The sequence below is a fragment of the Cnephaeus nilssonii genome, assembly GCF_951640355.1.
Source record: "Cnephaeus nilssonii genome assembly, chromosome: 13".
In the NCBI taxonomy this organism is placed as follows: Eukaryota; Metazoa; Chordata; class Mammalia; order Chiroptera; family Vespertilionidae; genus Cnephaeus; species Cnephaeus nilssonii.
The window spans coordinates 5,074,699-5,096,760 of record NC_137084.1 but is presented as its reverse complement, the minus strand read 5'-3'; the positions used below and the strand labels follow the sequence as shown (position 1 = coordinate 5,096,760).

The window sequence follows — 22,062 nt, the reverse complement described above, 5'->3', positions numbered from 1 at the left end:
GGACTTCGATCCATTTTAATGTTAAAAATAACAATGACCCACTAAACAATGTTTTTCAAACTATGGGCAGCCAATTAATGAGCTTGTGAAATTACTTTAGTGTCACGAATAAGTCGAACCATAAGAAATCGCCTGTAGCCGAAACTGGTTTGGCTCAGTGGATAGAGCATCGGCCTGCGGACTGAAAGGTCCCAGGTTCGATTCCGGTCAAGGGCATGTACCTTGGTTGCGGGCACATCCCCAGTAGGGGGTGTGCAAGAGACAGCTGATCGATGTTTCTCTATCACTGATGTTTCTAACTCTCTATCCCTCTCTCTTCCTCCCTGTAAAAAATCAATAAAATATAAAAAAAAAAAAAAGAAATCGCCCGTAAACAGAGTGAACAGAGCGGAAAGCGTTTCTGCCTTTGCCCAGGAAGTAGGGCGGCGTGCTTGCTTCAGATATTTATATGGATGTGTGTACTGCTCCCTAAGAGTCAGAGTCACAAACATTTGAAAACCGTTGCAGTTCCACTGCTACCTCTGGAGTAGGTTTCAGGGAAACGTGGAATGATTACCGCACGCACTTCCGGATTGCTTGACTTCACTGCGGCCACCGGCACGGCAATCCTGGTTTAAATGTCAGGCTTCAAACCCTGTCCTGTCCACGCTGTGGTTCTGGCTTCCCAGGGGCCACGTAACAGGATCACAGTGAGCATCAATGGCAAAAGCCTGGGAGCTCTGTGAAAGAGTAGGAGACCAGGCAGTGGCCGTGTTTCACTGTGGAATAATAATTGCCTATTGCTGGAAGTCCAGGCCGGGGTGCAGGGGCGTTTAAAGACAAGGGTAGGAGCTTTGTGGCAGGCGGGATTCTCATTAGCCTGGTAGAAAGGAGGAGAGGGCGCTCTTAGGGGAGTAACATCTGTAGGGAATGCCTTCGGGAGAAAACTGGGAAAGAAGATCTGTAGTTAAATATAACTGTGAATATAGTCACGAGACAGAATCATGAAATTAAAATACCTGAATTCTGACAGCTGTGAAATCTGCTTCTGAAGGGAGGGTTTCTAAGTGGATTGTAGCTGCCTTTCAGAGGTGTGTTTACCCAAGTGTCTGGGGAGGACCATTTGGCACTGTAGTTTTACATTTAAGAGAGAGAGCCTTTTTGCCCTAACCGGTTTGGCTCAGTGGATAGAGCATCGGCCTGCGGACTGAAGGGTACCAGGTTCGATTCCGGTCAAGGGCATGTACCTTGGTTGCGGGCACATCCCCAGTGGGGAGGGTACAGGATGCAGCTGATCGATGTTTCTCGCTGATCGATGTTTCTCTCTCATCGATGTTTCTAACTATCCCTCTCCCTTCCTCTCTGTAAAAATTCAATAAAATATATATATATATTTTTTAAAAAAAGAGAGCCTTTTTGATCCAGCCATGCACTTCATGTATCACCTTTCAATCGTGAAATAAAAATAAAACTTCTTATCCTGGACCACCAACACAAACAAAAAGCCAGCGCAGGGACCCTGTTTGACTTATAATTGCTGATCATGAAGCATTAGCAAGAGGTATAGCTAAGTACTTTATTTATTTGTGTATCTACACATTCATTTTTAAGCTTGCTCTGGGTGAAATTTCTATTTGATTCTTTAAGACTTAATGTACACATATGAGGTTTAAAGTTACAGTTTTGATAAGAGAAATCCTATGTTTTTTCTCTGGTGAAACACATCTGAGACTCAGGTTTTCTTTTTTTGGACCACGTGCTCCTGACGGAAGCACCGACCAGCACGCCCAAGTGTAGGTTTTGTCCTACTTATTTGTAAACCAAGAACTGGATGTCTGAACGTGCGGCCTGATCACGGAAATGGCAGCTGCCTGTGCACTGCCCTGCCCTGGCCTGCTCTAGGAGTCCCACCCCGTAAGGATGCAAGGTGGCCTGTCCCCAGCCAGTGTGCGCGTGGAGCAGGCCACAGCTGAATGCCTCAAATGGCACGTCAGAGTCTCCAAGCACCTTGCGCCCAGGTGTCAGCCCAGCTGCCTGGCGTGGGAGGCGGAGGAGGTGTCCTCTCCAGCTCCAGGTGACAAATGAGCTGTTACTCACACCCTGCCATCCGCTCCAGGGCGCTTGACCTCCTTAGGCCTTTCCAGAAATGAGGAATGGGGAAGGATTGAGAATCTGAGCTCTTCCAACAACTGAGTTCACCTCCCTGTGCCTGGGGCATCCTCCAGAGCAAGGCTGTGCCGGACTGTGTCTCCCAGGGCCTGGCAGGGGCCTGAGGGGCAGTTCACTGAGCCTTCTCAGCAACTTGAGAGCCAGGTGCCCTGTTATCTCCACGTGACAGGTGAGCCAGGAGCTCCACTTGCCCAGGTGGAGTCCCCCACTCCCCCAGCGCATTCCCACTGCCCCCGAGACATACCTCCGTGTCACCTCCCCCTCTTCAATGCTTTGCTCAAATGTCGAATGTCTCAGAAAATATTTTTCAAATATTTCAATGAGGCCCAGCCTGACCACTGTTTACATTGGAAACTGCTTAACCCCCCACCCACATTCCCCAAATCATTTCTTTCGCTTTATATTTCCCCACAACACTTAAGGCCTGCTGCCAGCCTATACCATCCCCTTAATGTATTACATTTATTCTCCCCGATCCCTCCGTCCCCGCCAGAAAGGAAGCTCCACAGGGCAGGGATTTGGCTCTTTCTGTTGGTTGGTTTTATTGAAAAGTCATTGATCTACATCACTATGTAAGCTTAAGATGTACAGGATGGTGGTTTGATTTACCTGTGCTGTGATTACCACAAGCTTCAGCTAGCATCCATCTTCTCATACAGATGCAATGAAAAGAAAAGGGCCCGACCGAGGTGGCTCAGTGGTTGAGCGTTGACCTATGAGCCAGGAGGTCCCGGTTCAATTCCGGGTCAGGGCACATGCTCGGGTGCGGGCTCAATCCCCAGTGTGGGGCGTGCAGGTGCAGGAGCAGGAGGCAGCCGGTCAATGATTCTCTCTTGAATAGCACAGCCCCCTCGGGCCGGAGGTGTCAGTCTCCCAAGAGGCCTTGGGCTGGCCCCAGCCTCCAGCCACAGCCAGAGGGGCCCCGAAAGGGACACATCCCTCATTTTACATTTAGGGAAACTGAGCCCCAGGGCGTGCACGTGAGCTGCCTGAGGCCTCAGGCCTCTGAGCACGTGAGCTGCTGGTGAACCCAGTTCTTCTGGGACCCCTCCCAGCCTTTCTTCTGGATGGGGCCCCCTCCTGGCTTCAGGACCCACCCGTGGGAGGCCCCGTCTTCGCTGCTGCTTCACTGTGGCTCAACAACCCTTCCCATGCTGACCCCCAGCAGGCTTCTGCCTTGGGTACGAGCGTCCCTGCCCTTCTGAGGGCCCCGTGTCCCCGTTATTTCCCCTCCAGGCCCAGGAGACCCTGCTCTTGGCACCTTTGGTGTGGTGTTTGACTGGGTGGGCCGAGGCGGGCGCTCTGTGTCTGTGGCGTGGAGTCCTTGGCCATGCTGGGTTGGGCTCCATCCCCCATCCAGCCTTCCAGGCCTTGCTCGTGACCCTGCCCGACCACTGCCCCACACCAGCCTCCGAGAGCCTTGTGGGAAGAGAAGGGGGAGAGCTGAGGGGTGGAAAGGCTCCCTCCAAGGCCAGGAGACAGTTCTTTCTCTCCAGTGTCAGGGTCTCGGCAGGGAGCCCAGCCGGGGCTTCTCCGCCATTCACAGGGGACAGTGGGAATGTGACATCACAAGGAGGCCCCGCCAGAGACACTGGACAAGAGGGTCTCACTGGTGACTGCGTTCCGTGTGTGGTTTCAGTTGTCATGACAGCCCTGGCAAAGCAAGGGTGTTATCCCCATTTTACAGACAAGGAAACTGAGGCCCAGAGAAAGCCAGGGTCTTGTTCAAGGTCACACGGCTAGAAGTAGCAAAGCAGGGATTTGAACCCAAGCCTGTCGGGGACCCCCTGGGGAAATCCAGGAGCTGTGGTCACCACTGCCACATCTCACAAAGCACTGGGAGGCTCGAGGACACTTTGGCACCCAGCTGTTTATTTTATTTATTTATTTTAAATACATTTTTATTGATTTCAGAGAGGAAGGGAGAGAGAGAGAGAGGATAGAAACATCAATGATGAGAGAGAATCATTGATTAGCTGCCTCCTGCCCGTCCCACACTGGGATCAGGCCCGCAACTCAGGCATTGCCCTGACCAGGAATCGAACCATGACCTCCTGGTTCATAGGTCAATGCTCAACTACTGAGCCACGCAGGCTGTGCTCAGCTGCTTATTATTAATGCTGCCTGCCCACTTCCAAAAGTTGGAGCCAGTTTCCTGGGAAGAGGTGTGTGTTGAAGGGACTAGCAGAGAATGAGAAGCACAAAGCTTTGGAGGTGGCAGCCACCCCCTTCCGCAGGCCTGGGAGGCAGGGACGGCACGCTCTTGCTAAGGACTGGGCGTCATGGCGCCATAGAGGCCTGGCGAAGTCACCCCGCTCCCGGGAGGCCTGGCTATTTGCAGAGTCCGTTAATGAGCACTCGCAGGTCCTGTGCCGAAGTGAGTCAGTCCTTTCCTCCTGTGCCCTGGGGAGTCCCCACAATGTCACTGCCCCCCCCCCCCCCCGGTCCCTGCCCATATTCAGTGCACCTGGCATCGTCCCCTCAGCAAGACTTAGCTCTCCTACCCACAGTCCCTGTGGAGCAGTGGAGAGGATGCCTGAGTTGGTGAAAGAGACGCATGGGCGTTGAGTTTGCCCCGCCGGGGATGTGACTCGGCCAGGGGATGATGTCCCTCTGAGCAGCAGCTTGCTCATACCCGAGTCTGAGCCTCTTCTCCCACCAGCAGCATCGATGCCCTTTGGTAGTTGCCCCTTCCATACCTCCAGTCCCTACGGGTAAGACGGTGCTGCCTACCTCCCGGGACCCAGGGAGGGCCTCGGACTCTGCCTGGCCTATCTCTCTGGTCTTTACCTCCTGGCCACAGTGACTCATGTCAGGGATTAGCCACGTGACTCAAGTCAGACCAGGGAGACCCAGGCATGGGACCTTTGCTGGAGCTACTGTACTAGGAAAGTAGTAAGGGGTAGAGAGATGCGTCCCCGTCCTAGGGCAGCTAAGCTGGTGTTTCTGGTAGCCATCTTCCTGCCACAAGTGGTCCCTGCCCGAGGATATAGCCAGCCTAGAGCAGAGCAGGTAGGGTGAAACACTGACCCCTTATGACCCCATTGTTTGGGCATCATGATCCAGCCATGCCTGAAGCTGGAACACTAGACTTGTCAGTGACTTAAACTTGACTTAGACCATTCTTAAAACTAAGAATCCAGAGAACCCTAATTTCCATTTCTTACTGAGACTCCTTTGTAAGCTTGAGAAATTTTGAGCAATTTATGTCAAATATTAAGTGCTACTTCTTTTTTTGGTTGTTAATCTTCACCTGAGGATATTTTTTTCCATTGTTTTTAGAGAGAGTAGAAGGGAGGGGGAGAGACACAGAGAGAGAAACATTGATGTGAGAGAGACACATCAATTGAGAGCTTGTTTGGAGGTTCTAGCAGGGGAGCGCAGCTACTCGTACACCCTTGACCGAAGACCGGTCCTCTCCTCTGGGGGGAAGGTCGTCCTCTTCGACCGAGCGTGCAGCTTCGGGAGGGACGCACATGGATCGGTGAGGGAGGAGGGGGACACCCGCCGAGCCAGCCAGATCAGCCGAATCAACCCTGGCGATCAATGGGGTGACAGATGTCGCAGCCAGATCGCCCTCACATCCGAGACACATCAATTGTACTGGGGCCTGCCATGGAGCCTGCAACTGAGATACGTGCCCTGGACCGCAATTGAATCTGGGACCCTTCAGTCTGAGGGCTGACGCTCTAACCACTGCGCAAATCAGCTAGTGCAAGTGCTGCTTCTTACACATGGACACAGTCATTAACTTTTTTTCCATCACAAAGGTATTTCATTAGGTAAATAATCTCACCCCTGTTCTTATACTCCACCATTTTTTCCTTAAACGTAATAATAACAATGAATAAAATACAAGCCTATTGTTACGTGAACAAAAATTTCATCAGGAATTTATTGAGTGCCTTTGTGAAAAGTAACGGATGTTTAACAGTGACTTACTGTGTGCCAGGCACTGTTCTAAGCCCTTTACATACCTTGCTTCATCAAATCCTTGCATTATTATCGCCTCATTTTACAGGTGAGGCAGAAAGAGGTTAGTTAAGTGACTTGTCCAAGATCAAGTTCCAGGCCCGGAGAGCCCGCCCACTTCCCTGGAAGGCCTTTGCGGACTCCCCAACGGAAGCGCACCTCCTGTCCTGCCGGTCCATGTGCCCTGCGTGTGTCCCAGCCGAGGCTTAGTTCCCACCAGGCCCATCCTCAGTTGCTAGTGGGAAGCCTCAGCCCTGCCAGCAGCCACCTGGCCTCTTTCTCTGCTGTTCATCGTCGGAAGCTCCTTCAAGATGCCCTGAAGAAACCAGGCCCCAAGTGAGGGATACCCGTGGTGGGCGGCCTAGAAAGAAGGCTCTCCTCCCTGGGCAGCTGGAAACCCCCAGAGCCTCTCCGCCTTCAGGTGTGGTAAGGAATTGGGGCAGAGCATCGGTGCATCCTAACTTCTCCCAAACCAGCCCTGTGACTGTCCCCCTCCCCCCCCGCCCAGTGCCTCAGTTTCCTCGGTGGTAAAATGAGAAGGTTGGTTAGGGAGAGTCTCCCCAGAAACCCAGGGCAGGTCCTGGAGGAATGAGTAAGGCAAAAGTTTCTTTACTCGTCCAGGAAGCTTTTGGGGTTCCTGGATGGCAAGCGGTCTGCTGGACTTTGCTTCCTATATTCATTAATTGAGCACCTATTACGTGGAGGCAGTGTTTGAGGCACCGGGGGATACTTCAGAGAGTAAGAGAGGTCGTGATCCTGCTGCCCAAGAGCTTACCCTGTAGCTGTGGTTTTGGGAGGCTTCCGAGCCTTCACCCATCCGGGCTGCCGGCTTCGAACCAGGCCCTTCCACAAGCCTGATTCAGAGGGAGGGCCGAGGTGGGGGTGAGGGGGGAGAGGTGTGTCCTCCCTGCAGCTCTGCCCTCTCCCACCAGACAGCCTTTCAGGCATTAGCTTCCTCACTCCTAAGGGAGAGGCTGGACTGGATGGCCCTGAAGCCTACTCCGACAGCCTGGGAGGGTCCCTCCCTGCGGGGAAGCCTTGCACAGCCGTTCATGGTTAAACATTACCCACCCCTCCCTACCACTCCTCAGCGACATCAGGCCATAAACAGTCTTCTCCGGTTTTCCTCCAGGGTCGTGGCCTCTTGGGAGGGGCCACAGGCACACTTGCTGACAGTTCCCACGCTAAGCCGGGGTCTGGAGATGGGGAGACCGGGGTTCAGGTCTGGGGCCAGGGACTCCCGCCCTAGCCACCTCCTCCCCACAAGATGTTTTTTCTTTGTTACATCATGCATGTGGCTCCCGGATCCTTCTGTGGACTGCCTTAATGAGCCCCGTAGGTGCTCGTCTCAGACAAGACGCCCAACCCTCCTGGTTTCTGGGAAACAAAAATAATTCGGAGAAATCAGGGCAGTCTCACTGCCTGGGGTGCCCCACTCCAGCCTCTGCTCCCAGGCCCCTCAAGCAAGGAGTGCGGGGCCCAGCTGTCACACCCAATCCCATCCACCCAGTCGTTTTATTAAAATATTTGTTTTTAAATTTGATTTTTAGAGAGAAGGGGAGAGAGAAAGAGAAATATCCATGTGAGAAGGAAGCATGGATTAGCCGCCCCAACCAGGAAGTGACCGGGCAACCTCTCCGTGCAAGAGATGACACCCAACAACTGAGCCACCCCAGCCAGGGCCACCCCGTCCTTTTGAATGATGAGCCTGCACGAATCCTGAATTCCCACACAGTCTCAGGAACCGGGATGAATGCCGGCTGAGCTTTCTTCTCATTTCCTTCTTTTCCATCTTCAAAACGGCTTTGTAAAATAGGTATGATTTCTTTGTCAGGCCCAGCATATACATGAGAACACTGAGGTGCCAGGCATAGACCTGGTCAATAGAGAGCCAGCTGTCAGAGTCAAATCTTCTAACTCTAAAGCCCAAACTGGTTTCATCCCCAATTCTAGGCGGCTCAGGGAACTATTACTCTCAATGCTCTGCTCATGACAGACATCGCTAATCAATCATGGCCTGGCAGGCATTGCTAATCAATTGAAGTGCTCTTTTATAAAAATACTAGAGGCCCAGTGCATGAAATTTTGGCACGAGTAGGGTCCCTAGTGGCTGCTGGCTGGGGCCTCCCTTCCCCCACTGCCTGCCACCACCGCCGGCTGGGGTAGGGCCAGTCGGGGGGAGAAGCCATGGGCAGTTGGCCGGCCGGCCCTACCCCCTGGTCAAACTCCCAGTCAAGGGGACAATTTGCATATTAGGCTTTTATGATATAGGATCAGAGGCAGCTGTGCACTCCTCAGCACAGTACTCCAGGACGCCATCTCCAGGAGATCAAATCCACAGTATGGCTGTTCTTTAGATCCCACACCATCAGCCTTGGGCCTTCAGGACTTAGGCACAACTCCCAGATGCTCTGGTCATCAGACCACAAGAATGCATTGCGCGTGCAGTTCTTGGACAGGGGTTACTGGCTCCTACCCCCCAAAAGATGTCCCTTCTAAGCATGGTCTCTCTCAGAAATACAACCACCATTCAGGTTTGCCTGGGGCTTCCAGGTTTGCTAGTAGAATTTTTTAATTATAAAGCATTTCCTATATACCCTAAAGTGTAGACAATATCATCACACAGAACTGAGTTCCCACAAATTCAGCAGCAAAACACCACAGACACAACTGAAGTGCCTGTGTCCCCCTCGGCCCATCTCTCTGAATCTTTCTCCTGCACAGTTCACACTTTCATTACCTATTTACATATGCCTATTTATCAACCTCACAGACATTATATTCAGAGCTTGTTGCCGCTGTTACGGTCACACAATTGGGTGTTACGGACTCACAGGCATGGTGGTCAGTGAAGCTTTGACTCTCCCAGCGGGTGGCAGCCGTGACCATCTGTGGAGCCCTCACTCTGCAGCAGGCACGCTGAGGTGCCTCACCTGCCTTAACTCATTTCATCTTCACAAAACTGTCTTTATCCCCACTCACAGGCTGGAAACAGCGGCACAGAAAGGTGGAGTTACGTACCTGAGTCGCGTAGCTTGCTTGGCAGCTGTGCTGCTGACACCTTCTCCGCTGCTGCGAGGTCTGTTGAGTGAGAACCCAGTACTTTATGCGTCTGCTCTCCTGTTTAAGGGCCACTGATTATTTTTGCCTCAACATTGGTCTCCCAGGGTTTGGGGTGGTTGCTTTACCTCTCGTGGTTCCTACATCAAGCCTGTGAGTGGGTATTTGTATCACCCCCCCACACCCTTTCCAAAACTAAGGCTCAGACAGGGTGAATCACCTGCTCAAAGCTGCAGAGCTCCCGTGTGCCAGAGGCGGGCCGCGAACCTGGCTCTTCCGGTCCCATAGCCCCTCTGACCTGCGGTCCCCATTGTCTACCCTTGGCTCTGTCCCTGGCAGCCTGCTCTCCCTCCCCGGGAGCGCCCTCCCCACACCTGGGCTTTGATCTCCCTCCTCTGGCCCCCTCCACTGCCCTCCTCCCAGAGAGGTGGCCCAACCGGAAGGCCAGTGCATGTTAGGAAATTCCAGCCACGTGAGCCAACCGAGCTAGGGATTCTGGGCAGCCCGTGGCTTTAGAAGAAACTGAAACTTGGCTTGCTGGGGGCGGAGTGGTCACTGGGGATTTAAAAAGCCACCACTTCCTTGGGTTCCCAGAGGGCACTGGGAGGTCACAGCAGCTGGGGGACACCCTGAACAGATGTGAGCCTTTTCCCACTGCCCAGGCCATGCACCTCTGTGCGGGGGAAGGGCTGCTGACCGGGACGGTGAGTACAGGGATCCAGGGAGAGGGGGGGAGAAGGGACATGTGCCTGAGGGTCCCCAGAGCCTGGGTGGGGAGAATAGGGTCAGAGCTCCTCATCCCAGCTCTGTACACGGGCTGGGCTCCACACCCTTCCCTCTCCGGCTTCAGTTTCCTCAGGGATCAGAATGAGGGCTTTCCAGCTCTCACATTGCAGATCCAGTCTCCAGGTTAGAACTTGGCCTCAATAGTGCTCTCTCCTAACCCACCTGTGCTCCCTTCACTGCCCTTAGGGTAGCCTCTCTTACCTCCCCAAATTATCCGGAGTGGTGTCCCTTGAAGGCCCTGCCCCTCTACCAAGACCCAGGACCCAGAGGCCACCCCCTTCTCTCACTGGGGATCTTTCCCCCAAGCTCCAGTCTCCCCTCCCCTGAGCCTCCTCAGCCCCCAACCTCCAGTCTCCCCTCCCCTGAGACTCCTCAGCCCCCCACCCCCAGCACTTGGAATGGGCCTGCTGTGGCCATGGACCTAGGAGCAGAGCATCCTCAGCCAGGGAGGCCAGGGCTCACCTGAGCTCCCTACACTCAGGACACACCTCCCTGAGGGACCTGAGTGAGGGGAGGTTGGGTTGCGGGGCCTCCAACATTCCTTCTTGCCTGACCTTCCAAAACGCTGGACATTTGGGTTAAATAGTTCATCTAAGTATCATGGACCCCTCATCTGGGGCCCGGGGGCAGGGCAAGGTCACAGCTGTCCACCTTTGAGTCCACCCTTTTATCAGAACCAACTTCATGCGTTCATTCTAGGTTGTTGCCCTGCTAGAATGTGAGCAACTTGAGGGCGGGGAAGGAAAGGGCCCTGCTGTGTCCCCCTACCTCAGAGCCTGACACACAGTAGGTGCTCAGTAAATGAGTTGAGTAGGTGAATATCACCTTTGGGCCTGAGCTGAGCAGGGGCTCATGGAGCAGAGTCAGACCCCGCCCCCTCACGATGGGCAGCTAGGGAAACCACTTGACTGTGCCACGCCTGCGATGGGGTGTGTGGGCTCCAAGGGAGCCAGAGGTGGCTTCTGGGAGAAAGGGGACCTTTGGGGACTTGACTCGGGGAGGGCATGGCTTTACAAAAGGCCAGGATGGAAGGCACAGGCCGCTGCGGGGGCCCGAGCCCTTTGCTTGTGCCCGGCAGGACCCGGAGGGGCAGCAGCAGCAGCTGAAGAAGAAACAGAAGAACCGGGCATCTGCCCAGCGCAGCCGGAGGAAGCACACGGACAAGGCGGACGCCCTGCACCAGGTGCGGATTCTGCCCTCCCCTCCCCGCCTGCACTCCCCTCCCAGCCGCCTCTCCCCACCCACCTGTGGGCAGACCCCCACACGGCTGTGTCTAAGCATGGAGAGACAGCTCTGAGCTCAGCAGCCGAAAGCAGCCCACCCTCCCAGGGCTCATGTTGATATGGGGAGCCGGGCAGACAAATGAATGGCTCATGAGGTGATTGGCATGTCAGTGGTGATAGCTGTGGGGACAAATTAAAGCAGGGAAGCCAGGGGACTGGAGGGGGGGGATGGAAACCTAACAAGGGACGCCCTCCTTGAGTGGGTGACATTTGAGCAGCATAAGGTGGCGAATGAATGAATGAATGGAGTGACTCCATTTCTGGAGGCAAATTGAAGCCTTTGGAGAATTTAGGTGAAGGGTGACCTAACGACATTTTAAAAATGTCATTCCACATGTAGAGACCCGCCTGGATGGGGCTGCTGGTGGCTTTGACGCCTGTTAGGACTTTGAATCCATGACCTAAGCAACATTTTTATGTAAAACACTCTTTCAACTTCTTCTTTCAAAAAGTGTCCACAAGAGGAGGGCGAGGGAGGAAACCGAAGGAAGTCATTCAGCCTCATGAGCCAAAGAAATGGAGTTTTTTTTATTTTATTTGTTCTTTATTGTTTAAACTTTAACTGGTGGTCCGTGAGGTCCGAAAAGTTGGCGACCACTGGTTTAAAATATTACATATGTCTCCTTTTTCTCCCAAGAAATAGAGTTCTTTCTGCTTTTTCCATCTCTGCTCATAAGTGGTTGTTTAGAAGTGCACGTTGATTTTTGTCCCCGTGGGTTCTCAGAACCCAGCAGGACAGAACCTGACCCAAGCTGACTCAGGGATGCTGAACAGAACCCGGGCCTTGGTGGGCGCGCAGGGCGCTGGGAGGTCCGGCAGGGCGCTGAGCAGCCTGGAGGTGTCCAGGGCAGGAGGAGGCTCAGCTGCATGAGAAGTCATCATCAGGACTGGTCCAGGGGAGGGGGCGCTGGACGGTGTCCAGACAGAGGAGACAGGAAATGCTCTGAGGAAGGAGAGTCCATCGAGGGACCGGAAGTGGGAGGGGTGGGAAAAGTTGAGAGAGAAAGCTGGACGTGTGAGCTGGGATCACCACGCACAGGGGGCTGTGGGAGCCTGTAAAGGCTCTAGTGTTTGGTTAATGACATAGTTGCCCAATGGTTCCTCGGGCCAAGAAAACCGGGTGGTTTGGGGAGTCGCCCCAGTTAGGAGGCTGGTGGAGCTCCCAGGTGAGTGGAAACAGCAGGCTGGGAGAGACCACCGCCGGGGGAATTGAGGCTAGGGGCAAGCACATCTGAGCCCCGGGAGGAGGTGGATGGGGGAGACTTGGTGGTGGTTGTGGAGGGCTGGCCAGAGGTAGCCAAGGGCCCCAGCTTGCGCATTTGCATGGCGGTGGTATCTTTTCCCTCGTTGGGAACCCTGAGGGGCTGGTGATGGGTGGCGGTGGATAGGGCTCGTGCTGAGCCCCTAGTGTGGGCTGACCTCCCTCCCTGCCCCTCTGCCTCTCCCTGCAGCAGCACGAGTCCCTGGAAAAACACAACCATGCTCTGCGGAAGGAGATCCAGGGCCTGCGGGCGGAGCTGGCGTGGTGGGGTCGGACCCTGCACATGCACGAGCGCCTGTGCCTGATGGGCTGTGCCTCCTGCTCTGCTCCTCTGCCCCCTGGCTGCTGGGGCCAGGCCAGGCGGCCCCTGGGCCCCGAGCCTCACAGGCAGCATGGCTGCCAGGAGCAACCAGGCCTGTTCCAGACCCCAGTCTCCTCTCCCCCGGCTCAGCAACTCTCTCCACACCCGCAGCCTCGGGGCTCCCCTGGCCTCCTGTCCCCTCTGCCCTGGCTGTCCCCGAGCCCCACCCAATCTGCGTCGCCCTCTGGCTCCAGCGTATTGGCACATTCCTCCAAGCTCAAAGCCCCCTCACCCTACTCATCAGCCCAACCTGCCCCTCACCAGCCCCATGGGCCCGAGCACCTCAGCAGGGGGAAGCTGGTGCCCTCCCCGCTCAGCCCCTCGGCTGCTCTGGGGCTGGCCTGTCTGCAGGACCTGGAGCACAGGCCTGCTTTCTCAGCAGCAGACCAGCCCGGGCTGGGTGTGGACCTCGGCCCCCACCCGCTCCAGGCCTTCCCCCTGCTCTCCTCTGCTCAAGTCCACTTCTGACCCGGCCCCTGGAGCTGGGCTGGCCCTTCCTCAGGCTCAGGAAGCGGCCTTGGCACACAGCAGCTCCTCCACGGCCCCCGGAGGCTGCCCTTCCGGCCGACCAGCTGGCCCAGGACTTCCCAGGAAAAGGAAGCCGGCACCGTGTGCCCGCCGCCGACCAGGCCCTGCCACCACGGCTCTCTTATCTCAACTCCATGGTCATCCTGCAAAGTCCAGATGATCACTTTTTCAGAGAAGCAGACAGAAGCTCAGAGAAGGCAGCGACTTGTCCAAGGTCACACAGCCTTTCTTGGGGCCCAAGACGCCACTCTCTGCCCCTTCCTGTGCTGGTGGGATCCTGGCCCGGGCACCGCAGGGGCTGAAGTCCCAGGAACTGCAGGCTGGTGTGAGGATGTTTAAGTGCTGGGAGCAGGGAGGAGCTCTCCCTTCCGCTTTATGATTCCCTGGGCCACAGAGCACCGAGTCCCTGAAACCTTGTCCTAACGAGGGGGGTCCAGAGTCCAAGCCTGGGCGGGGAGAAGCCTGGCGGGAGCCTGGAGGGGACTCTTTCTTCCGATAGCAGGGTTTTCAGTTTCAGAACTGAACCTGGGGGGAGGGAGGGTTGGGGAGAAGCCTGGAATAGTCTCCCCTGGGGTTTCTGCAGGTGAGGTGCCTACAGGCATACGAAGACCTGGGGAGATGCTGCAGGGTCAGCTTTCCAGGCTTTTCCCAAATAGTTCCCTGCCTCCCGCCTGCCCGCAAGGCCACGTGGGGGGCGGGGCGTGATGTCCTGAGAGCCCTGCACGTTGTGCACAACAGGCTGGAGGAAAGCGTGAGGGAAGGGCCGGGTGCAGGGTTCTGTTGAAGCAAGTGCTAGACCTGAACCCGGCAGTAGAGAGACCTGTCTTCTTCAGCACCACCCCATCCTTGTGCCGCCCCCAGGCCCCTCGACCAGTGGCCCTCATTGTTCTTTGGTCTGATGGTTCCTGGAAGAACAGGGTCTGGGGACCAGGCTGGAGCTCAGCTGCAGTGTCTGCTCCAAACGGGGTTCTCACTCAGACCCAGGACAAGCACTGTAAGGGGCTTCAGGTGAGCAGAGCCCACTCTTTGTCCAGATGTTCAGCAGACACTGCGCTGGCGAGTGTTAGACACACTCCAGGATGCTGAGCCTAAGTCTCCGCACATTGCTATGGTAAATAAAGTGTTTTCTGATTCCCTTTGCTTTGGCTAATGGTTTAAAGCTCTGCTTGTACATTGTACTATTGAAAACAAAGGGCTTCTGAAAGAAGAGGGAGTGGTCTAGAATCTTAGGGGTGGGCAGTCCCTCATGGACCTCCTAATCTAACCCCCCTCCCATATTTCAGATGAAAAAACTGAGGCCCAGACATGGGATGGACTTGCCCAAGGCCACTCAGCAAGAGTAGGTTCAATGGTCACAGGATTGTGGGTAGCAGCAGAGCCGGGTCACCAGAGGTTTGGGGAGAGCAGACTGGTGGGAGGGAAGCCGAGATGTTAATTAGAGGGACCAGAGTTGATATAATGCACATGGACCAGGATGTGATGGGGGATGAGGATACCAGGGTCTGACTTGTGTCTCTATACCTAAAATTTGTCAGGCACCTGCTTGTTTTACTTGGGTTAATTCAGTGACACCTCTACTAACACTGTTCAGAAGGGGAAACTGAGGCCCAGGGGAGTTAAGTACCAAGTTCAAGGTCACACAGCTAGGAAATGGCATAGAACTGATGCAACATCAGGACCATATGGCCACAGGCAATCTTGCCTCCCCATCTTCCCCCTGTAGGCCCTGCACGGAGGGACAGCCACAGGCTGATAGACATGACCCAAGAAGGTCTAAGCCTTCCTTAAGTTTATAACAAATAAGAGAGGGATGTGACTAAATTAGCCTTGGTACACTCATACGATGATGACTGAAGAGGTCCTAAGAACAAAGAATGCTTTGAAGAATATTTAATGAGATGAGAAAATGCTTTGACATATTAAGCAGAAAAAAAATAGAATGTGCAACTGTCACTATAGTTGGATATTCTGCTTGTTTAAAAAATATAAACTGAATCGAAGAAGTGGGCAGAGGTAGGGTTGATTTTGGAGGGATGTGTGCTAATATCTGTGAAGCCATCACTATTGCAGGAGCCTTCCACATGCTCAAAGAGATGGGAAGAATCTATATCTGAGTGTATCTATTGCTACATAACAAATTACTCCAAAACTTATCCTCTCACAGTTTCTGTGGGGGCAGGAATCTGGGTGTGACTTCGCTGGGTGCCTCTGACTCAGGACACAAGCTCCAACCAAAATATTGGCCAGGGCTGCAGCCACTCGAAGGCTCGACTGGGGGAATTCAATTCCAAGCTCTCTGCGAGGGCTGTCTTCAGGCCTCAGGAGGGCCACTTCCAAGCTCACTTCCAAGGTTGGTGGCAGGATTCTGTTCCTTGCGGGCTGTTGGACTGGGGAGCTCAGCTTCTTGTAGGCTGTTGGCTGGAGATGTAAGCTCCTTCCTGCGTGGGTCTCTCCGCAGGGCAGCTCCGCATATGAGCTGGCTTCTCTAAGCTAGCTTGAGAGCAAGGAAAGGTGAGCACATGGAAGCCACAGTCTTTTTGCAACCTAATTTCAGAAACGACATCCTCTCATGTTGACTATATTCTAGCAGTAGAGGCAAGACACTGGATCCAGCCCACAATCGAGGAGAGAGGACACAAAAACCAGGAGGGGGGTCAGGGGCATCCATCTGAGAGGCTGCCTACCACCCTGGGTGAGAACCAGCACTTTCTTGGGTCTTTCTTTTCGATTTATCACCAACACTAGCAGTTGGCTTTTTTTCAGGGAGCCATTTTTCAGAAGGGAGCAACTTTGTCCCCTCTCCAGCAGTGGCAATACCCCCAGCAGTGAACAGAGAGGAACTGGTGGGTTTGGGGCTGAGAAATCCGCTCTTCCCCCGCCCCCCCCCCCCCCAACTCCTTCCCTAGAGCCACACAGCCTCAAATTAGCCTTGCAGCAAGCACAAGGCAGCCACTGCCTCCTCAGAACGACCTTTGAAGTCACGCATGGACAGTCAGGGCTGAAATCGCCAGTATGCGCAGGCCAAAAAGTCTTCTATGCTTTCAAAAGTAATCACTCATGGAGGACTAAAGTTTAAACTCAATTTAAACTCTTTTAGCCCGCCCCCCCCCCCTCCATTCACCTTTGTAGTGGGTTGAACAGTGGCTCCCTAAAAGATCTGTCCACCCAGAACTGTGAATGTGACCTTATTTGGAAAAAGTATCTTTGCAAATGTAATTAAGTTAAGGAACTAAAGCTGAGATCATCCTGGATTATCCCGGTGGGCCCTAAATCCAATGACCAGTAAAAGCAGGTCACCAATAACGGGAAGAGAAGACGCCGAGAGAGGCCCTGGGAAGACAGAGGCGGAGACTGGAGTTCGGCAGCCTCACGCCAAGCAACATCTGGAGCCACCCCAAGCTGGAAGAGGCAAAGAAGGCTGCTCCCTCGGGCCTTCAGAGGGCGCATGGACGCAGGGAGGCTGCGAGGAGGCTGCTGCAGTCCTTCAGGTGAGCGATGGTGGTGGCCACGCCCGGGTGGTGGTAAGGGGTCAGATTCAGGTGTGCTTCACAGATAGAGCTGATGGGATGTGCTCACGGATTGGATGTGGGGAGAGGGAGGAAGGAAGTATGATGTGATTTGGGGCCTGAGCAATTGGTGGTTGGTAGTGCCAGGACTAAGGAAGATTGAGAGAGGAGCAGTTTAGAGGGTGTGTGTGTGTGTGTGTGTGTGTGTGTGTGTGTGTTTGTGTGTGGCGGGGGGATCAGGAATCTTGTTTGGGCCATGTTCAATTTGAGGTGCTTATTTGTCATCCAACTGGATAAAAAAGAGGGCATGTGTGTGTGTGTTGCGGGGGGGGGGGGGGGGGGGAGCGGCCGGGGAGAGGTCAATGGGGGAAAAAGGAGACTCATGTAATACTTTAAATAATAAAGAATTTAAATAAAAAATGTTTATATCAATAATACCTACATTTCAGAAAACTGAAAACAATCCAGATGTTCCATCAATAGTACAATGAATACATTGTGGAATATTTTGCTCAAGGTAATGCTACAGGGCAAAGAGAATGATCAGATTACAACCACTTAGAACAATATGAATAAACTTCACAAACCTAATGTCAGGCTATAGAAACCAGACACAAAAGAGGAGACAATTTGTATAATTTGTTTATGTAAAGTCTAAAAATAGAAAAAAAGAACCCAATCTACACTGTAAAAGTCAAGGTTATGGTTACAGTGGAAGGACAGCACCAGAGGAGGACACAGGGGCCTTCTGGGTACCGATACTCTGTTTCTTGATCTTTGTGGTGGTGACGTGAACGTATCCACTATATGACAGTTCGGTGAGCTCTGTGTTTATGATCTGCGCTCTTTTGTGTTACGTCTGATATACTTCAATAAAAAGAGGGTGGCCCAGCTGGTGTGGTTCACTGGTGTGTGTGTGTGTGTGTGTGTGTGTGTGCAGGAGGCAGCCAATCATTGTTTATTTCTCATTATTGATGTTTCTCTTTCTCTCCCTTCATCTCTGGAATCAATAAAAATATATTTAAAAAAGTAAAATCAATAAAAACATATTTTTTAAAAAAGAGAGAGAAAGAAAATAAAGGAAGGTGAATGGAAGAAGCATGTCACAGCCCCGACAAAGTAAGTGCCTCAATAAACATTAGCTATTGCGAAGGAATGAAGGAAAACCCATGCCTTGTCCCCAAGTGAAACGCATGAACAGTCAGAACCATGGACAGATTAGTCTGTCCCCAAGGAAGGCTGGAGGAAAAGCAAGAGGTTCGGGTCTGATGCCTGGGACAGGACCCAGGACAGACTCTGAGACCTTTTCCGTTAGTTAGTGGTTCCGTGCCTCTGGGGCATTGCTACCATGCAGAAGGGAGACTCTTCCTGGGGGACCGTGGGTATCTGTGTGTGTTCCTGCAAATTTCGTCCCTTTTTAAAATGTCTGCAGCACCTTGTTTTTCTAAGCCAGTGAATGCTGAAAGCTCCCTAGCGAGGCTAGGCCTAGATCTAGTCTACCTAATGGTTTGCTCAGGCTCTTATAGGCTTTCTCACGGTCCTGACCTTGTATTTATCTGGTTAGGGGACAGGAAAGAGACTCCAAGCGGGGTAACCTGTGACAGATCTTCTCTCAGTCATGCTCAAGGTCCAGGAAGGAGGCATATTTTCTGTCGATTTACTGAGCTGCTTTACTTGGTAGTGAGTTCCCTGTCACTGAGAGCATCCACTCAGAGACTGCACAACTACCTTCAGGGTATTGCAAGGAGTACTTACTTCTACCACATGAAGAATTTGCCCAGATGCCAGCTGAGGGCACTCCAAGGCTAAAATTCCATTATTTAAATCAACGCCAAATTTCCTTGAAGGCATGAACTGCTTCTTTCTGCATTGCCACCCCCACCAGTGTTTCCCCTTTTTTCCCCCCTAAAAATTGAAATATATCATGTTCAGCAGGAAATTTGAAAAGCAAGGGGAAATGTATCCATACCACTGAATGCTACTCAATGATAAAAAGGAATGAATTATAGATACGCGTAATAACTTGGATGGAGCTCAAGGGCATGCATTATGCTGAGTGAAACAAAAAGCCAACCTCAAAAGGCCACATAGTGTATGCCTCCACTTACGTAACATTCTCAAAATGATAAAATCATAGAGATGAAGAACACATGAGTTAGAGATGGTAGGGGGAGGGGATGGATATGACACTTTCTCTGTCATTAACTACTCCACACAACAATCACTTTAATAGTTGCATCTTCGAGGTGATGGGACATTCTTTATCTTGTGGTGGTTACACAACTCTACAGGTATGCTAAAATGACATGGACTAGCCTTGGCTGGTTTGACTCAGTGGACAGAGCGTGGACTGAAGGGTCCCGGGTTTGATTCTGATCAAGGGCACATGCCTTGGTTGTGGGCTTGATCTCCAGGAGGGGATGTGCAGGAGGCAGCCAATCAATGATTCTCTCATCATTGATGTTTCTATCTTTCTCTCCCTCTCCCTCTCTCTCTGAAATCAATAAAAATATACTTTAAAAAATAAAAATAAAATAAAATGACATGGACTATACAACACTGATAGCAATGATGATTTTCTGGTTTTGATGTTGAACTAAATCACATAAGATGTAATCATTGGAGGAAATGAGTAAAGTCTACAGGACCTCTTTGTACTGCCTTTGCAATTTCTTGTGAATCTATAATTATTTCAAAATTAAAATAAATAGTCTTGGGCAGGTAGCTAAGTTGGTTAGAGCATCATCCTGATATGCCAAGATTGCAGGTTCCATCCCTGGTCAGGGCACATATAAGAATCAACCAACGAATACATAAATAAGTGGAATAATAACAAATCTCTCTCTCTCTCTCAAATCAATCAATAAAAATAAATTTAAAAGTATGGTAAACCCCACTGTTAACATTTTAGCATGTGTCCTGTGAATGATTTTCTTCACACAGGTTCATATTGTATATAAATTTTATATCCTGAAATTTCCCCTTAATAGATATCATAGGCACTTTCTATATCATTAACTACTCCATAAAACAATCACTTTAAGAGTTGTGTAATAGGTCAATTTCATAGATATGTCATAATTTCCTCAACCATCCATTCCTTATTGAACACTTGGGCTGTTTCCAATTTTTTATCACGCTAAATAACCTCATGATGAATATCTCTGTGCAGAAATGGTTAACTACATTTTGAATTCTTTTCTGAGGCTAGACTTCAGAAGGGAAATTGTCGAGTCAAAGGAAACAATTAAAGCAATTAAAATAGTCTTGTTGTGATAAACTGCAGCAATGACAGCCCCTTGGGAATGCCCAGCCCAGGGATTGGAATGGAAAGCACCTGAATTGCAACCACAGCCACATCCAAGGTTCTCTGAGGGTGGGCCCCGCCACCAGCAGCAGCATCACCTGGGAACTTACTTTGCAGGTCCCACATGCAAATTCTCAGGCCCCCTCCTGCGGGAACCCCTCTCACGTCCCGCGTGGTTCAGGGTTCAGGTTCAGGGTCCGGGTTCTGGAGGAGGCCGCACACAAATGAAAGAGACTAGAAAAATATTAATTTGGTGATATTGGGGGCCAAGTGGCAGCCCACCTCTAGGGAGAGGACTACACCCCGCTCTGGCCTTGCTATCCCTTTTATTAAGATTATGGGACACACCCATAGCCTTTAGGCAGGCAATTCCAATAATAGCCAATCAGCAAGAATTTACATAAGGTTAACAGGTGGAGGCTGCTTCAGCTACCAATGTCTCAACTAAACAGTGAGTGATTGGCTCTGACCTTTCAGAGCCTCCAAGGTTAACCAGCTTTCCGGGTTCCTTGTCCACACCTCTCTGCTAGTGGGACAATGATCGGTTTCCCACACCCTCCTTCCCAGACCTATGCATCAGAGACCTGGTTGGTTGAGTGTTGTCCTATGTACCAAAAGGTCGCTGGTTCGATTCCCAGTCAGGGTACATGCCCTTGGGTTTCAGGCTCAGTCCCCAGTAGGGGGCCTGCAGGAGGCAGCCGATCGATGTTTCTTGCATCAATGTTTCTCTCTCTCTCAAAAATCAATAAAAGCATTTAAAAAAAAAAAAAATGCCAGCCTAGCCCTAACCGGTTTGGCTCGGTGGGTAGAGCGTCGGCCTGCGGACTGAAAGGTCCCAGGTTCGATTCCGGTCAAGGGCATGTACCTTGGTTGTGGGCACATCCCCAGCATGAAGTGTGCAGGAGGCAGCTGATCGATATTTCTCTCTCATCGATGTTTCTAACTCTCTCCCTCTCCCTTCCTCTCTGTAAAAAATCAATAAAATATATTTAAAAAAATAAAAAATAAAATAAAAATGCCAGCCTATTTTCCAGAGCAGCATTTTGCATCTCCACTGGCAGCGAACCCGAGTTTCACTTGCTCTGCATCCTCGCCAGCACTTGGTATTTTCAGTTTCTCAACTTTCTGCCATTCTAATAGATATTAATGGTATCTCAGGGTAGATCTAATTTGCATCTCCCTAATGACTAATGATATTGAGCATTTTTCATGCATCCTTGGGATTCTGGAGAATGAATAAACCTGTACCCCAACGCAGAAACCAACTTACAGTGCCAAAGAGACTAATCTGGATTCTCACTTGGCTCGACACACTGGAACATGTTAACAGCAATGCTCAGCAGATGACAACGGGACTCAAGCACATATGCTGATCTGTCAGACCAGCAAGCAGGCGGCAAGAGGCTCCTGGCTGCTAAGCACTGTCTCCCCTGTTCCAGGTTTTACGTAGAGGAAAATGTTTTGTGCCTTTGCCTTTGAGATGTGCCCCCTCTACCCCGGACTCCTCATCATTCCTGCTTTTGTTCCATCCTGGTGCAGAGGACAATGCTCAGCCAACTGAGCCACACCGGCCAGGGTGGTAGTTTCTTATAAAGTCAAATGTACACTTACCCTATAACCCAGCAATCCCATTTCTAAGTATGACTTGAGAAGTATGAAGACTGCAGTTCATACAACAACCAGGATGAGAATGCTTATAGAAGCTCTATTCAAAATTACCCCAAACTGGAAACAACTCAAGTGTCATCAATAGGTGAATGAGAAACAAATGGGGGTCTATCCATACAATAGAATGCTGCTCACTAATGAAGAACGAACTATTGATACAGCAACAACTTGGATCGATCTAA

General features: G+C 51.7%; 1 protein-coding gene across 2 annotated transcripts; it reads left to right on the top strand.

Annotated features, from left to right (window-relative positions):
* Positions 1-9,674: 9,674 nt before the first annotated feature.
* BATF2 (basic leucine zipper ATF-like transcription factor 2) lies at positions 9,675-14,529 on the top strand. 2 transcript variants are annotated; one of them, XM_079788276.1, is made up of 3 exons: positions 9,675-9,884; positions 11,045-11,149; positions 12,704-14,529. In XM_079788276.1, the coding sequence occupies exons 1-3, from the start codon at positions 9,846-9,848 to the stop codon at positions 13,337-13,339; spliced, it is 780 nt and encodes a 259-aa protein (XP_079644402.1). In that variant the 5' UTR covers positions 9,675-9,845; the 3' UTR covers positions 13,340-14,529. The 2 variants fall into 2 exon arrangements, with proteins under 2 accessions (XP_079644402.1, XP_079644401.1); XM_079788275.1 differs by having other exon boundaries at positions 12,701-14,529.
* Positions 14,530-22,062: the final 7,533 nt, after the last annotated feature.